The following is a 19,110-nucleotide window of genomic DNA, read 5'->3' as shown; positions in this document are numbered from 1 at the left end:
CCAATCCTGTTCTGAACACACAACATAAGAATGGTATTACTGAGTGAAACCAATGGTCCATCTAGGCCAGTATCCTGTCTTCCAATAGCAGCTAATGCCAGGTGCTTCAAAGGGAATGAACAGAATAGGGCAATTATCAAGTGATCCATCCACTCCCAGCATCTGGCACTCAGAGGCTCAGGGACACCAAGAGCATGGGGTTGCATAAGAACATAAACTATACATATATCCAACTATATGTACACTATGATGGGGGCTAATTTAGCTACAACTAATCAGGAAAGAGATCTTGGAGTCATTGTGGATAGTTCTCCGAAGACGTCCACGCAGTGTGCAGCGGCAGTCAAAAAAGCAAACAGGATGTTAGGAATCATTACAAAAGGGATAGTCTCCATCTTATTCTCTATCTTATTGCCCTTATATAAATCCATGGTATGCCCACACCTTGAACACTGCGTACAGATGTGGTCTCCTCATTTCAAAAAGGTTCATTAGAAAAAGTTCAGAGAAGGGCAACTAAAATGATTAGGGGTTTGGAATGGGTCCCATATGAGGAGAGAGTGAAGAGGCTAGGACTTTTCATCTTGGAAAAGAAGAGAATAAGCGGGGGATATATGAGAGGTATATAAAATCATGAGTGATGTGGAGAAAGTGAATAAGGAAAAGTTATTTACTTGTTCCCATAATATAAGAACTAGGGGCCACCAAATGAAATGAATGGGCAGCAGGTTTAAAACAAATAAAAGGAAGTTCTTCTTCACGCACACAGTTAACTTGTGGAACTCCTTGCCTGAGGAGGTTGTGAAGGCTAGGACTATAACAGGGTTTAAAACAGAACTGGATAAATTCATGGAAGTTAAGTCCATTAATGGCTATTAGCCAGCATGGGTAAAGAATGGTGTCCTTCCCCTCTGTTTGTCAGAGGGTGGAGATGGATGTCAGGAGAGAGATCTGTTAGGTTCATTCCCTCTGGGGCACCTGGCATTGGCCACTGTCAGTAGACAGTATGGCCATTCTTACGTTCTTATGTTTATTGTAGACCTGCTGCCTACTAATTTCATTGGGTGACCTCTGATTTCTTGTGTTATTTAAAGCAGTGAACAACAGCTCCCTATTTACTTTCTCCACACCATTCATGATTTTATAGACCTCTATCATATTCTCTCTTCCAAGCTGAACAATCTCAGTCTTTCTAATCTCTCCTCAAAGCTTCACAAATATTATTGAATTTATTTTCATGGCACCCTGGTGAAATAAAGGAATTGTATTATCCCTGTTTTACAGATGTGAAACTGAGTCACAGAAAGATTAAGGTCAGAAGTATCCACTAATTTTGGGTGTCCAATTTGAGATGCCTAGAACCTTCTTTTTCATTATGTAGCTCTTTATGTGTTCAAAGCACAACTCCTCACTGACTTCAGCTATAGATGTGAGTGCTCAGCACTTCTGCAAATCAGGCCCCAGGTTCTCAGGACAAGCACTCAGGAAATAAGATATACACAATTACTGACCATGTGAGAAAAGTTTGATATAAATGATTTGACTAAAATCACATAAGCACTCTGGCAGAGGCAGGGAGAGAATCCATTTCACCAGGGCAGCAGTCAACTGCTTTAATCGTGAGCTCATTCTTTCTCTTATTGTAGTCCCCCTGGCTCATTCACTATACAGCTTCCAACTTCTGCAACAAATTAAGCAGGGGTTGAACAGCCTCCTTTCCTTCCCTCCTGTATCTTTTCCAGAGCAAGTCCATCCTGTGCACTTAGTAAGGCAGGGATCCCATGGAAAAATAGTACGTGATCACATAATTAAAGTCTGTATGATGTGTATGCAGAAGGGGGGCAAATTAAGGTTTTGAGGGCTTGACTTTGCAGCCTGTTTTCCTTTAATATAGTATATTGGGCCTAATTTTCTAGGTTTTCAGAAAAAGCAAACTGAGAAAACAGAAATTCCATCATGCAGCACAATATTGACACCCAGATGATTCATCAAGAGGGTTTGTACCTTTAGATTCACTGCACAGACCTCTGGCACTTGAGTTAAAGGAGTAATTGAAAGCAACACAGTACGTTGTCATAATCTATGTGAACCAGCACTAGAGGGATGAGGAAATTGAGCTCTTACATGGTTCACAGCCTGACAGTTAGGGAACTGGACTAGGATACAGGAGACTCAAGTCCCTACTCTGTTTGATTCACTACATTTTTTTCCCATCTCAGACCACTCTTAATCAGGCAGAGCAGGGAGTTGAACCAAGGCATGGGGACACAAACTGATTCCCAAATCAGAAACCTCAGGGTTCAGTCTCAAAATGGACAATTTGACACAATTCTGTTTTCCTTAAAAGCATCTGAAAAATTTTGTTTTAGTTCCAGTGGAAGGAAACCAAATTTCAAAACCTTGAAAGTTGCTATCAAATATGTTTGCATAAACCAGTTACTGAATAACAAACATGTTAAAATCAAATCTGTTTGTATATAATTCACAAATGTAGAAACAGGCCAAATTCATTGAATAAAATGTTTACTGTGAATAGGTCATTCATCTCTATAGACTGCCTATGGCAAACCTTCAGTAGCTGATACGTTCTATTTCGGGAATTATAGTCTTTGCACCTGCAATTCGTGATAGTTTTTCAAGTTCCTTGCTTTGGAACTGTCGTCTGCTTGTTTGAAGGCCAAGGCCTGTCTCTCTCTCTCTTCCCTCCGCCCCCCTTTCAGGAGGCGAAGTAATCTTAAGATATATCATTTGTATTTGATTGTAGAGTATTTTAGAATCTATAGCTAAGACACTATGCCAGTAATTCTTCTTCTTCTTCTTTTGATCTTTCATGAGTTTCTAGATCTTACTAACCAGGAGCAAGTGTTTTTTGCAGAAACTGTCTCGTGTGTGTGTGTGTGTGTGTGTGTGAGATAGGGATACAAATGCTGAGAATCAGGGTGAGAAGGTGAGAGAAACAAATAAAAGGGTGTTCAAGAGTTTGTAGAATTAAATCTTCAAAAGTAGTAGTTATAGATATTAGAATATTAAGGACCTAATACAAAGATTCCAGCAGCAGCAGCCTAGCTCAATATGTAATGGTGTGGCATTTGCTTGTGTATAGCGGTATAGCAAAATATTGATCATCATCTGCTACTAAAAGTTAATATTAAATGCTATTTTGTTAAAATCTTTAGATTTATTAACTCTCGTTTAGACTGTATTTTTGGTTTAGGCGCTATAATACTAAGTAATGAGTTAGTACGCTGTTCTCTACATATTATATAGATGTAGTTTAATTTATGAACTCAGATTTTTAAGCTACTCAAAAAGGCAGAAGTTCAGTCACAGAAACAAGTTAATACACTTAGATATCACCTTTTGTCTTTCAGTAAGAATTTTTAAGTTTGGAAAGTTGCACTTGTAGTTTAGCTCACACAAATTAATTGATAGCGGGCAAAACACACACATCTGCATATTTCAGTACAAGCTCCTCCAGGCATTAGCAGAGACAAGGGGAGAGGGCACTAAAAGCGTAATGAAATAAATGGACTGCACAGTCAATTTACTGCCCTCATTTGGGAGTATCCATAAAGGTTCAGGCAGTAAGGCATTTTTAAAGCTTGTAAAAGTTTTGCTCTTTTTCAACTCTAAGTAGCTGCACATGCTGGGATACAGAAGCACAGGCAGCAAAGGTGCAGGAAAAGGGCAGCTCTCAGTTACTTACGTTGACAGCCTAAGCTGTGCCAGATATATCCCAGCAGACACTTATCACATTTAGTCCCTGATGTTCCCTCCTTACACTCACAGAATCCTGTGTCATTACAGCGATCATGGACAGAGCCAAAAGGGTTACAATTACAGTCTGCAGAAACAAGACAACACACATACGCTGGCCATAATTCAAACAATAGCAATAAAGGAAGCAATTCTAGTATTTAAAAGTAAAGGAAGACTGTCCATTAATGACATTTGGAGGAGAGAGAATAATTACCACAGGTCCACTTTTCATTTGTTTGGTCTTTTTAAGAGCAGACCTCTGATTACGTGAGGGGGAAAACCAAAGAGAAAAGATGTAGAGTAAAAAGGTAACTGATCATAATGGATATTCCATTTTAGTAAGGAGGTTTTGTATAGCCTAATGAACAGAAGGGAAGATTTGTATAGCAAGGATAAATCGATATGCCATCAGGATGAAATCTGTTTTAAATTATTAAAATAGGTGTAGCTGTATCACTCAATACTTTGAGTTCTGCTGAACATTTTTAAAGTGCCATATAAATGCACTTTACTTATTTCCAAGATAATCTTCCCTTTATATTTAGGAGCAGTATGTTAATTTATGTAGGTACTTGCCATTGTAGTGATGAGAATTTACAATGCATCTTTCATATATTCCAAAACAACCTTGAGGTGGGGAGCAAAATACTACAAGACTGACTTTTAGCTGTCATTTTCATTCCACCTCTCTTCTTCCACTCCCAAAGGGGTGTGGAGGGGGATGTGAGGATGGAAGATCCAGTGATGCACGCCAGCACCCAAATATAGATTTTTTTTTCCTCACATGTGCCTGAACCTGACCAAAGACTATAGTAAATTGTGGTGGTTTGGGTTGACCCCTTTATTTCCACAGCCTTTATTCCACGAAAATACAGCAACTCCTCACTTAACATTGTAGTTATGTTCCTGAAAAATGCAACTTTAAGTGAAATGATGTTAAGCTAATCCAATTTCCCCATAAGAATGAATGTAAATGGGGGGATTAGGTTCCAGGGAAATTTTTTTTGCCATACAGTACAGTAGTATAGTTGGGAGATGCCCCTGCCTTACCTCACACAGGCACAGCCCACTGGCAGTGGAGACAATGAGGCAAGCAAGGAGGCTGAAGGTGCCGTAGGCTAGAAGAAGCACATTGTGCAGCAGCAGCGGCAGCTTCCCCTTCTCTGCAAGCACTGGGGCGGAGGGCTAAACCCTCAGCCTGCCCATGCCACCCCTTCCCCCCAAGTCCCCATCCTTAACCCGCCTCTTCTTCCCCCTTTACTTTGCACGCTGTGTCCTCGCTCCTAACCCCTCCCTCCCCTGCCTCCTGCCTGTGGCAATCAGCTGGCTTGCAGCATTCAGGAGGGAGGGGGAAGGAGCAAGGACACAGTGCCCAGGCTCCCCCTCCCTCCCCTGCTTCCTGAATACTGCAAGCCAGCTGATTGCCATGGGCAGGAGGCAGGGGGAGGAAGAGAGGAGGTGCACTGCATTCTCACTCCTCCCTCCTGCCTGCGGCAATCAGCTGGCTTGCGATGTTCAGGGAGCAGGAGGGAGGAGCAAGGACTCAGTGTGCAGGCTCTCACCTCCCTCCCCTCCCACCTCCTGCCTGCAGCAATCAGCTGGTTTGCGGTGTTCAGGAGGCAGGGGAGGGAGGGGGAGCCTGTGCCCAGAGTCCTCCCTCCTCCTCCTCCCTCCTGAATGCCACAAGCCAGCTGATTGCTGCGGACAGAAGGCGGAAGGATGAGGGATAAGGCACTGATCCGCGCGTTCTGCAAGAGGGCAGGAGGCGCTGGGGAATAGGGGAGCTGACAGTGGGGCTGCCAGCTGTGGACAAAGCAGGCAAATGATGTTATAGCGAAGCATTGCACAACTTTAAATGGAGCATGTTCTGTAATTGAGCAGGGCATAAGATCGAAACAATGTTAAGCAACAGGACATTAAGTGGGGAGTTACTTGAACCACAGACCTTTCTCTTTAACACCATCACAAATTCAGTGCTCAGCTCTGGGCTCCAGGGCAGGTGAGAGCCCTTCAAAGAAGGCAGATAGTTGACAGCAGTGTTGAGTTTTCTGGCACTGCTGTGGATTAGCTGTATATTTTCTCTAAGCCTAAGGGCCAAATTCTGATCTTGTTTACACCAATATAAACCTACAGTAACTTCTCTGTTGTATCTGAGGCCACACTCTACCTCTAACAATAATTTTGTCCACACGCCTGATCTCTGCTGCTATCAAAGGCAAGAGATACAAATCCTTGCTGGGTGCATTATTTATTTTTTTCCTTTTAATCAAGCTACCCTGTTGCTATTGTTCGCTAGGACTCCATTATATTGCAGCAATATTACAAATGACAGAAGAGGAAAAAGCATTAAAATATTTTAAAATCCAATGGAATTTTTTTTAATGGGGAAAGGAAAATTACCAGTAACAGATTTGTCACCTGTTGCCTTACTGCTTATTAACTTTAAATTAAAGAGGACATTTCAAACATTTGGCATGCTGGAGAAGAATAGTTACCTCTGGCAAACACAGTTCCAGAATAATAATCCAGTCAATTAGCTAACATCATTAATTAATGAAGTTGAATACTGACATACTCCCAAAAAAACATTGTGGAACATTGAGCACAGTTATGCCTCAGTGGGTGCCATATAAAAAAACTGGAACTCCTGATATTAATCAGACATTGGAAACCTTTATGTAAATAGGCATACGGCTGAGGTACTAAATGCAGACAGTCACATTTATTTAAAGAAGTGTAAGTCAAAAGCTAACAGCACTGTATATTATAAGGAGATGGCCTGATTCTCCTTTCACTAAACTGAAAGTAACTCAGCTGAACAAAGTGGAATTACACTGATATAAAATGAGTATAAGTGGGAGAAAAGTCAAGCATGGAATAGGCTATGTGTATATAATATATTGCCCCACAAAATGGAAAGCCTGATCTAAAGGTCAGTGAAAAACTCCTATTGCCTTGAATCACATCAATAAGTAAAGATTATCAGGCTTATATTTTGCGACTAAAGGGGACAATATATACTGGATTAAAAAAGCTGTTATGACAAACCTCCTTATAAACGTGTTCTGACAAACTCTTTAAAAAAGATATGATAAAGGGGTATTACAAAAAAAATAATTAAAGTGCAGCTCAACAAATTATTTCCCCAATCTTGCAAACACTTAGACATGTGTTTAACTATGTGCATTTGCATAGTCTCATGGCGGCTGTAAGATTACTCCCATGTGTAAAATTAAGCATGTGCCTAATGTCTGCAGGACTGGCAATTATCTGAGAAAGTTTAAAAAAATCATCATTTCAGTATCTCTTTCTGAGGCAAAATAAACAGCTATACTTGGTGTCTCATCTGTAACTACTCGGTATTCATATGGTTATGTATGCTCCATGGTATGATGTATGGAACTGCATGTTTTATATAGCTCACAGCTTCTTGCTTAAAAAGATTCATTCACATGACACTAAATGTGTTACCTTTATGTACTTATGGTATCACACCACAGAGTAATTGCATAATAATTAAAGACCTGGTACTTGTATTTGAAGTTTATGTAGAAAAACCAAGTGCTTCATCAGTAATTACAAAACAACTAATCACCATGTACATGCAGTACAAAGTAGCCAATGGCCTCTGCAAAATAAAGCATTACATGGCTTTTGAGATCTTGTATAAATTATATTTAAGTGTAATTTTTCAAATACTGTTATTGTTCCTTCAGTGTAAGAGCTTGTTCAATCAGATGTAAACCCACTGTATAATATGTTCTTATTTGAGTTCACAGCTAAAAACATTCTCAGTTATTTGTATCACTGTCATTTCTAAAAGCAACACATCGTATGTTTCCTCCATTTGGTCTAATCTTGACTACTGTATATTATGTAGCTGTCATTTTTTTATCCATACACTTACCATGTATATTTTTTACTTAGTTTGAATAATGTCAATAAATATTTCCCTTGATAAAGCTAGCTTAGCCAAACATTTTTAATTTTCCTAAACCCTCTGTCTGGAAATGGGAAAAACCACTGCACTGGAAAAATAAGATATTCATACGTAAATATCAATGCAAATCTCCTTATTAGCTTGTCCACCGATCTACTAAATATGTAATTAAAACCCACAACACTGAGTGGTTGTCAGGCTCTGGGTAATCAAATGAGCATTTCCAATAGAGTGAGACACATTGCAGGCTTGAGTCTCAGAAATGTTGCGTATCTTTAACTCTCACTGAAACTGAGGGGAGTTGAGAGTGCGCAGCAGCTTGGAGGATCAAGTCTCTAGAGCCCCAACACAGGGAAGCACTCAAGCACATGCTTATGTCCAACCCTTTTCAGGAAAGTATTGCAGTGTGTGCCTAAGGGCTTGTCGTCTTGAACAGTACTAGAGCAGGACAGATGCTTCTGTAGCGCTTTAGTAAGATGCTCCTACACACTGGTGGGAGAGCTTCTCCTGTTGGTGTAATTAGCTACCCCCTTTAGCGGAGGTGGATTATATCGGAGGGAGAAGCTCTCACGTTGACATAGTGCTGTCTACATTTGGGGGGGAAGAGGGAAGATGGGGTTAGGCAGGGCCGGCTCCAGGCCACAGCGCGCCAAGCACATGCTTGGGGCGGCACGCCGCGGGGGGGTGCTCTGCCGGTTGCTGGGAGGGCGGCAGGCAGCTCCAGTGGACCTCCCGCAGACACGCCTGTGGCAGCTGCACTGGAGCCGCGGGACCAGCTGACCGTCCGCAGAAACGCCTGCGGGAGGTCCACCGGAGCCGCGGGACCGGCGAGTGGCAGAGCGCCCTCCACGGCGTGTCGCCATGCTTGGGGCAGCGAAATTGCTAGAGCCGGCCCTGGGGTTAGGTGTATATTCCACATCTCTGAGCAGTGTAGTTATACTGCTATAGGTCTGTAGTGTAGATTGGCATTAGTCACACTGACTTTAAGGAAGTGGTCCTGAGTCAGGGCATCTGTCAGCATATGTAGATTTTGTATGGATTATGATAAACTGCAAACCTGAGAAACTGTTCTATATTTGATTTATATTTTTTATTTAAAATGACATTGTCTGATAGATACTATTTTGCCCTTTTTGCAGTCATCCCACAGCGTGCAATGCCGATAAGAGCCCATGAGAATTTTGCTCACATTAGGGTGTGAAGGTCAGGAAATGCTCTGTATATTTTTATTTTCTGAAGAAAATGGACACATGAAATACAGTATGCATGTGTATTGTTTTTCATTAAATAAAAAATATATTGATAAGTTTCAGATTGGAACAAATGATAATCTAAATAGGTTTTGGCTGAATCTTTCCAATGAATTAAAAAGTCACATGAAATGTGACTTACTATGAAAATCTGTCAACAGTCTATTTTTGAACTGCACAAAAATATTACTTTTTCAATCCTATATTAACTCTTTGGTTACTCTCTGATTAATGACAGAAAGCATCCTGCTTTGTAGATGGGGTGAATGGATAGAGTTGAAATCCATGATTGACTGTAATGGGGATCATAGTTATAAGCAATATTGTAAAACACACTCTAGCTCTGTTTATAATTGGAACAATCTTTTAAGACCATTTGTTAACTAATGGCCATAGAATGAACCTGTACTTTCAACATACTATCTGTTAAATTTTCATCCAGATAGTCCAATCTCCTCTCCTTCTCACTAAACAGTATTTGAAATAATAGAAGTATGCCTCAGTGTAACAAATGTCTTATATTCTCTTCTGTATGTCATTCTTATTAATGGTATTCTGTTCTGGCATTCTCCTGGTGTTAGCTGTTTGGGATTATAAAGTATACATGTTTTGAGTTTTCTTCAAAACTTTCAGATATGGCTCATAGAATTTTTTTGGTGAGTTTTGGCATCTGACTTATTTTGTTGGCTATAACTGATTTGAAAAATTATGCTCTCAGCTACAAGGGCATACATTAAAAATGAAGGGAATTAACTCTGAATTTATACCCTTTTATCTGAGAAGACAATTGGGCATAGTATGTTTTATTTTTTAAATCTGGATCATAAAAGTGTTGTTACAAATATAGATACTGGTCTTGCCCACAGATTAACTCTTATGGGTCTCCCTGTAGGTGCAAGAGTCTGCATGCATTGGCCCAACTGCAAGATCTGAGCTTATAACTTAAGGCTCAGTCCTTACATTTTGCAACTCCCATGCAATTTCTTCTGTGTGGAAGCACTGCACAATCAGTTTATCCCAGAGCTTCTGTGAAGAGCTTCCTAACGCTTTAGCAATGATTTTGCTGCTTTACGTTCCTATAGACATTCAAAATACAGCCCCAAGGCCACAATTAAACTGGGGCAAATGCATTAAATGTCTACACAGGAGACGCTCTTATCCATTGAAAAAGCTCATTCTGGTTCAACTGGCCAATATATAGCGGTGGTGCAAATTGCTACCTGACTCACTAGTAGCTCCCAATAGCTGAAAAGGCAAAGAACAAAAGCCAGAATTATAATGAAACTGACCTATGCATACATTTTCATCGTCCAGCTCTGCAGAAGCATTTCTGAAGTAGCCCAGCCTGCATAACTCACAGTGCTGCCCTCTAGTGTTGTGTTTACAGCTCACGCAAATGACTGTATTTAGCAGCTCGATGTAACTGCACCGGTTGGAGTGGCCGAAGCATTCACAGTCTTGCAAGGAAGAACAGAAATGTATACAAAATGTATACAGTAGCAGAGTAATAGCACATTACATGCTTGGTTAAAATGAACTATGCATAGAAGATGAATGGGAGCACATACATGTTAGTCAGTGTAACACATGGACAACAACAGATGTTTGACTGGCATGAACATGACATCTGTTTCAGGCAGGTTAAAAATGATCAGACATTGCTTCTCCTCAGCAGAGCTGATGGAAATGAAGCATTTGCAGTTGTAAACCTTTCAAGGGTTTTGAAGGCTCGGTTTACAAATGCATATCTTTTGCACATTTGAGATGGAAATACTCAAAACGTGCAAAACTTTCTTACTCTTAAAAAAAAAAATTACAAAATGTTAAATACATAGGACAAAATTGTCAAACTTGGGTGCCCAAAGTCAGGCATTTAAATCCACAGTTAAGCACCAAAATAAACCAATCTGATTCTTAGAGATGCTGAATAAGCATAACCCGTGCTTAAGTAAATAAAAGTTATGGATGTTGAATACCTACGAAAATCAGGCTATTTCACTGAGATGCATAATACGCCCAAATTTGAAAATTTTGGCCAGCATTCTCAAAACACTTAATTTGGAAGAACAGAAAGGAACAGAGATGAGTGCCATTTAAATGCCAGTTAAACTGCCATCTTGAGTCAATACCCAACCTATCTTTATACCGATGAAAAAACTTTTAGCATTTCAAAAATATCATGGAAAATTCTTCCGTTTGTGTAGGATAGGAAGAATGGTTACCATAGCCATCTAACGTGTAGTGCCCACTTTAGCCACTATAATTGTATTGAAAAAATATAACAGGCATTGGAATTCTGTCTTTATTTATAAAACCAATCTATGGCTTGAGCACAAAAGAGTCATTTTAAACTTTTATTAGCAATTTGTTGTTGTTTGTTGTTGTAATTAAGCATGACACATAAGGCTAAGATGTCTGTTCAGTTTGTCCTTAGCTTTTGTAATGACCTGCTAGCAACACAAGATTTGGAAGCAGTCCTGTACCCTTCTCTCTGGTCTGACAGAGACTCTGTGGTCTGCTATTGTGGCATAATTAGTTTCTGGGATGAGGACATCAAACATACTGAGCTTACAATCCAGCCCGCTGGCCAATCAACGAAGTCATATTGTAGGTTGATTTGGAAGAAATAATTTACCTTGCTTTGCCAACTTCCAACGAGCCATTGTATAATAGCAGATCATTAGGTAATGAGAGTAGGGAATCTGACGGTACAATTGCTAACATCTATCAGTGAGCAGAGAGGAAGCTAATGAATATGCTATGAATGACTGCCAAACTCACCCACATGGCCCTGTGATGTAACCTTTCAATACAATAATATCATAAACTCTTACAAAGCTAGGAAAAACAACACTGCATAAAAATTCATTAAATTATTGTAAAAGAACTTGGTCCAAAATATAGTTGGGACTAAAGAAGCACGTCCTATAGTTATGGCTGACTCAGTTTTCTCTCCCTCTTTTTCACACACTCTCAGACAGACATATCATAGCAGGTGACTCCACGCACTTGTTCTTGTTTCATCAGTACTAAAGAAAAAATGAAACTGTGCCTTGTACTTAACCACACTAATATGGACCCTGATATTTCTATTACAGGAGAGAAATAGCTTTGTGAGTTAAGGCTTCTCCTGTCAACCCAGCTACCGCCTCTCGGGGAGGTAGAATACCTACATCAATGGAAGAAGCTCTCCTGTTGGTGTAGATAGAATCTTCACTAAGTGTTCCAGTGCTGCCTGTGTAGCCAAGCCCTGATAGTTTACTACGTTAAGGTTAGGTGAAGAACTGGGAACCTTGGCCATTGGACTGATAGTGTTACTTGATATAAATTAACCTCAGAGACAATCTAGCGTCTGATTAAGGGTCAGCTGTGGTGGAAAGAGAAAGAAATAACCACTGCTTCTTTATCATTAAATAAGTTAATTGCTAATACAGTAATGAGCATTCTGCCTTAGCCTGTAGCCATTGGGCTTGATTTTCATTTACACTAATTCCCTTTCACACTGCTCTGGTGCCCTAAAATGGGCTTACATTGTGAAAACAGTGTAAAGGAGTCTTCATGTAAATGAGGATCAGGTAATTTCTCGACTGGTAACATTAGGCCAGTTATCACAGCCCAGTAGAACATAGTGCCTAGAACTGCATGCTGTATCATACAAGCTGGGACGATAAAACATGGTTGGCAGAATTTAGTTTTTGTTTTTTGATATTTTTGGTGGATAATATCAATGTTTATTTTAAAGCACTGTTCATTTTTATCAATTTAAATGTTCACAGTTGGAAATTGTGGGGATGAGTTCAGATAATGGGAGGGTCAGACAATATCTATTTAATGGTAGTAGACACTGAGATTCCAAGAGTTAAAACTTTATATGCATTAAAACACAAATTGTCAAAATCACATGTCAAAATATACACAATAAATATCGTTACATCAAACTTTAATAAGTTCTTAAGCAGCATTTTTCTTACTTTGCTTATCAGTATATTTCCATTGTTGATGGATTTTTTTTTGTATGCGTGTACAGTGTCATTGAAGTTTACTGACATTTGGCAATAAAAAAATTAATCTGTCCAGGTCTAAAGATAATGCATATTGCCGCTGTTGCAGCTTTCTCACCTTTCTGGCATAGGAACAAGTGAGTCACCCTAAGCCTTTCACTGAAAGACCAGAGTATGACATTATTACCCTCTGATCAGTATAGGCTGAAATACAACTTTAGTTTCTTAGACACACAGGTCTATCTGGAAGCCAAGGCAGAATTCCACCATAGACAAAGCCGTTCAATCACTAATATAGAGGGGGGAAAGGTGGTAAAACCTAGGGTGCTAAAGCACTAAAAAAAAAAAAAAGAAAAAGAGAGATGTGCTTACAATGTTGCCATATGCTGCTTTCAGTTTTGAGCACCACATGTCAGAAAAGACAGACAAATTGGAGTGAGTTTAAAGCTGAGTAACAATAAATGGTAAATGGTTTGGAAAATAAAATCTCAGAGGAAAGGTTAAGATAGGTGGGTATATTTAATGCAAAGAAAAGGAGCGCAGAGATAGTCAAGACCAGATTTGATAACAATCTCTCTGGATGAATCAGGAATTATCAAATCCCATATCAAGATGCAAAGGGATGAACGAGAAGACCCATTAAAGATGCTTTTCTATAAAAACAATCCCATCAATACTGTAAAATCAAGATACAAATTGCAGTTTAAAGGAAATGCATAAAATATCAACCATCAATCATTTTATTATTCTCTGCTTCTAGTTTTAAGATCTCTCATTCCGTTATGAGGAAATGCAGCTATGCAGTCACATGTGTGAAATGATACTGTTCTTGCTTTGGAGGCTAACTCCAGCTCACGCTTGAAACATTCCCAGTGAAACTGTCACATGAACAGTTGTAGAGGTATATGGAAGAGAATCATAATTTTTGAAAAAAGACATGCCTTAGGTGATGCGTGAGACACCTGTTGCTTCCATATTTTAATTAACAGAATACAAGACTCTTTCAAGAGAGAATTTAAAAAAAAGTCTCATTTTTTCATTTCCTTACAGATCTCTCTCTCCCTCTTCCTCCACTACACACTAGCAAATTAGATTTTCGTTATAACTTTAGAAATAAGCTGCTTCAGTTTCATAACAAACAGTATGGTTCATTATCAGTTTCATTGACTGGGTCAAACTTAATTCAGATTTTTGTTAAATAAACATATGCCTTAGTAACTCATTTTTCAAGAATAATGACTGTTGACAACGATAAATGAGAAAAAACAAAACACCTTTTATACGTACACCAGACAGATCAAATGATGAGGAAAAACTATGGAGGAAAAAGTTCTCAGATGGATTTCAGACTGTGAATGACAGATATTTAGCTGCAACTGCTTGTCTTTAAGTCATCAAGGCAATATTGCGATCCTTTCAAAATGCCAATATAATTCCTCCAATGTTTATATTAAAATTGTATCTGTTGATATGTAATCCAATGCATGCCTATAAATTAAGTTTGTACTATATTCACACACAATGGAGATGTATGGTACGCTACCAGGGCAATAGGAGACTTTTTTGAATATCATATCATTACACCAGATGGTATTTGTTTTATTCTAGAGGATATGAACAAGAGATCATTTACGTATTGCCTGCCTTCAACTAATCCGTTTACATTTCCTCATTTACAGTCTATGTAAATTAGTGATAAAGATAATTGTTAGGCTAACATGTTAGTTTTCTAAACAACAACCTGGACTGCCATATTCTTACTCACATTTAATTCTTTCAAAAAACAAATGCTCCACTGTTTTATATACAAGCAGAGATTGTCTATGAAGCATATTTTCTGTTCTTTGCTATGGCTTATGTTGTTTGTGATACTTAATGCTTTTATTGCTGTCAATAAACACGCCTCACCAATAAACTGATAGGTACACTTCACAGATATTCCAGATTCATACAGTGCAATGTTCTTACAACACACAACACTAAGAAATCACTGTATGAATCCAAGAATTCCTACCTCTCTTGTGGTTTGCAACTTGAACAGAAGAAACAGTTGACAAAGCTAATTTGGGAGCAACTGGATAGATTTAAAAACATGAACAATAAATTAGAAAGATATCATACAGGAACAAATAAAAAAGCTTAAAAATGAATTACTTTAGTCACTACATTTTTAATTAGCTTTAAAAAATTCAACATAAGTGAGTATTTTTAAATTATTGTTTACTGTTCTGAAAGGGAAGGTTAATACTGAGGTGAAAATGGGTGAAACACTATCAACGATTAAGGTACTGGAAATGATTAAAGGTTTTAAAACAGGAAGGAGAGACGGTTTTAATAGTCATATCTGCATTCTTATTTGGTTTTGGCTCAGATGTTATACATGACCTAAGGAGTTTCTTCCCAAGTCCATAATTACTGACTATACAATATGCCTCATGGTCTGTATAGTTTTTATCAAATTTATGTAGCGATGTTGTTCTAATTGTACTATAAAGAAAAGCATTATAAATAATGTACAGGTATAGGCAGCATTCTGTAATCAGGATGTGCATATATTACACTTCCAATACTTGACTCAAGGATCTTAATTCTGATAAATGTTAAACTTTTAACAATATGCTCCAAATAAGTAATCTGACCACAAAATAGTTGAAGTTTTTTGTGCATTGTATTCTCTCCTAACATGTAAAAGCTAAAGAAAAACTTTTTGTGTGTGGGAACAATGCATAATCTTGTACTGCTCAAGATGCACTGTGAAGTGATGTTAATCACTTGCAGTATAATTTGTTAAACTATGAAATCCATTAGAAATGCTAAGTGTCATTTTGTTGAGGATGTTTTGATTGATAATGCATATGAATAATAAACTAAACTTTGCTGCTAATCCTTAAAGAAAGCAGAAGAGCAGAAATCAATTTGTTTTTCTTTAAGGAACACATGCAGAAACCTGGAAAATATAACATGGACTAGCTGATTAAGACAATTCTATTTGTTAATAACCTATGTGTATCTAAGGCGGTCTCAGTTTCATCACTAGGATCAAAGACTAATACTGTAGTCCTTACAATATAACTCCCCAACAAATGGCTAATGTGTTTTGTTTAGCTTAACAGCTATTTCCTGGATCATCTTCTCGCTCATTTCCTCCTCCTCCATCTGTATTCATTAGAGTTTAAAAAGAACATCCTGTGCATAACCATGGCAAGCTGCAGGGCAGAGTTCTGCAATTCTGGGGGGAAGGCGTAGGGGAAGTTGGGGAGAGCAAGGGGATTTCATGTTAAATAATGAAAGGGTTTACATCTGATTGTCAAAATTTGTATCATAAAAGCTAGTACGAACACAAATTCAAATGGAAAAGCATTTTACTTTATATTTTATTACTCTTAAAAATCACTCTATCCCTTTCTACAGTAATCATCATGCCACAGTCTGTCACTGTAATTTTTTGTGTGTCATTGGAATTCAGATGCAGAAGTATTGCACTAGGGATTTCAGAGAGATTTCTGTCAATGCTAGAGGAAATGTAACTTATAGAGCATAAAGAAGAATACTTATAAACATCTCTTCTGTGACCTGACCTGCTTAAAAAAAAAAATGGAGGAAAACCTAAATTCTGAAAATACTGTATATAAGATTGTTAAAATAAATTCCAGGAGACTATGGTTCAACTGTATTGGACTATGCAGCTGAGCTCTGAATACGAATGGGAATAACATTCAGTGAAAGAGAGACATTAAGAAATGGGTTTGATGTAGACAATGGAAATCTCTGGCACTCAAAAGTCTTGAAACTTTCTCATAAAGCAAACGGTGAGGTCTATACAATTCCAGGCTTCTCCAGAGACTCACTTTAAATTTAATCTATGAAACTGCTTACACCTTTGGTAGCTTCTTTTCCATACTTTTTGCAGTAGTGTTTCTAGTCCAGAATCTATATATCAGAAGAAGCCTTTTTCATGTAAAATTTCATTTACACTAATTCTCAATAGATTAGTTCTGACAATACCATTACTTAGTACCAAGAGAAAAAAGAGCTGGATTATTATTATTTTGTGCCAACATGTGGGATTTTATTAAAGGAATTTAAGTAACTTTCGACCAGTAGGAATTTTACAGAATCCTACCTTGATTTGGTTTAGAAACCTCAAGGGAAGAAATATTCGGCCATATCCTATCAAACTTTGGTGGATCTGCATGCATCAGGAAAAATCATGATTTGTTATTTACATACGTGATATTGTTCTAAACAGAGAAGTGTATGGACAAAAACATAAAACCACAAACATCTGTTACTGGACTTGTCTATGATGCACTTGAACAATACGTTACTCCCACATTGAACAAGAACGAGCAATTGATGATTCCCAAAACACTGAATGGACATTAAATATTGTATGTAGCAATTTATCTTTCAGGATTTTAAATATTAACTACAGTGTTAAGAATATATATTGGAAATATATGTATATTTCTAACACTAATCCCAAACCAGGAACCTTTCTGTTCATGCTATTATTTTAAACATAGTGTCCAGAGATAAAATGACAATATCATACAAATTCCATAATTTCTTACCATAACATCTCATTTTAAGGACTTTAAATCTACAAATACTTATAAAGAGAAGCTTCTGCCATCAGCAAGTTATATTTACTAGAGGAGTGGGTTATTTTGTTCTTTCTTTTGTGTATTGTATCTCTTTCCTATTGCCCCATCAATATCTTTTAAATAAATAAGGAAATTTTTTCTTAAAAACATTAGATAAAGGGAAAGATTTCTGAATTAGTTGGGTAGGTTCCCAAACCACAGATTTTCCAAAAAAAGATGAATCCCCCTTCTCTTCATCAGATGCACCAGTTCACACATAGGGCTGGTCTACACTATGGGGGAAAATCGATTTTAGATACGCAACTTCAGCTACGCGAATAATGTAGCTGAAGTCGAATATCTAAAATCGATTTACTCACCCATCCTCACAGCGCGGGATCGATGTCCGCAGCTCGCCATGTCGATTCCGGAACTCTGTTCATGTTGGTGGAGTTCCGGAATCGATATAAGTGCGCTCAGGGATCGATATATCACGTCTAGATGAGATGCGATATATCGATCCCTGAGCAATCGATTTTAACCCGCCGATACGGCGGGTAGTCTAGATGTGGCCATATAGAAAGTGCATGGCAGCAGCCAATGGGAAAGAGAGCACACATGAATAAAAGGAATCAAAAATGTGTATTTGTAGAAGTAGAGAGATCACCATAGCACTTGATGAAAGAGGGGCTAGAACTGTATGCACCCGGGAGATAGCTTCCCATTTTTTTAGAGTACTGACATTTATGGCTCTGATAAAGGATCACCAAAAGCAAGTCGACAAATTACTTTATTTGGTCTTGTGTTTGTATAACTGAGGATTGATCTAAAGCTGTTAAAGGACTATGAATATAGTCTCTGTATGTAACACACACACACACAAAGTGAGGTCTGAATAAAGAGAATAGGAATCTCCTAGCTGTCTTACCTGTTGCCCTGATAGGATCTGATCCTTTTACTCTCCTAGCCACTGTGTAATAATACATCAAAAATCTTTGAGACAGATTAAAGTTATGTCTAGCAGAATGGCTCTCTTCTTGGCACATACCCTCCAAAAATCAGAATAGTAAGATGGCCATCAGCTGAAATGGCCTAGGCGTTATCAGCAATAACATCATACTATGTCAAAGCTCAAAGGAAATCTGCACAACACTTTCAAAAGACAAACTTGGGAGTTTAAATTCATAACTTTGCTAGATACTAAAAATCATGGACTGAATAGAGACACTGGATTTATAGGTTACTACAATGCTCTCTCTATCCCACTAACGACCCCTCTCCCAGCTGCTTTCCCCCCTTCCCTTCCTCCCTATGACTGGAGAACTGTTAAAAGGCCACTTTACCTTAAATGGCCCCTTGAAAGCTAAACAATCTGTTCCACCTTGTTTTTAGCTGTGACACAAGCATCTTTCCCAGACTTGAAGAAGAGCTCTGGCCTGGTCCACACTACGCCTTTAAATCGATTTTAACAGCGTTAAATCGATTTAACGCTGTACCCGTCCACACTACAGTGCTCTTTAAATCGATTTAAAGGGCTCTTTAAATCGATTTCTGTACTCCTACAAAACGAGAGG

General features: G+C 38.4%; 1 protein-coding gene across 4 annotated transcripts in view; it reads right to left on the bottom strand.

Moving 5' to 3' along the window:
- NTNG1 (netrin G1) overlaps positions 1 to 19,110 on the bottom strand; it is a 223,447-nt gene that overhangs the window by 42,827 nt on the left and 161,510 nt on the right. Inside the window, exons 6-9 of one of the 4 annotated variants that reach the window (XM_032803727.1) lie at positions 17,074 to 17,139; positions 14,965 to 15,024; positions 10,239 to 10,406; positions 3,707 to 3,844 (exon numbers count right to left, since the gene is read on the bottom strand). The exons of 1 other annotated variant lie outside the window; for it this stretch is intronic. In XM_032803727.1, coding sequence (XP_032659618.1) covers positions 3,707 to 3,844; positions 10,239 to 10,406; positions 14,965 to 15,024; positions 17,074 to 17,139 — 432 coding nt within the window. The remainder of the gene's footprint in view (positions 1 to 3,706; positions 3,845 to 10,238; positions 10,407 to 14,964; positions 15,025 to 17,073; positions 17,140 to 19,110) is intronic. 2 more of the 4 variants (XM_075067837.1, XM_032803729.1) reach the window with 2 other exon arrangements.

The sequence above is a fragment of the Chelonoidis abingdonii genome, chromosome 7, assembly GCF_003597395.2.
Source record: "Chelonoidis abingdonii isolate Lonesome George chromosome 7, CheloAbing_2.0, whole genome shotgun sequence".
In the NCBI taxonomy this organism is placed as follows: Eukaryota; Metazoa; Chordata; order Testudines; family Testudinidae; genus Chelonoidis; species Chelonoidis abingdonii.
Note: the sequence above shows the minus strand (reverse complement) of the source record. Positions and strands in the feature narration are given on the sequence as shown.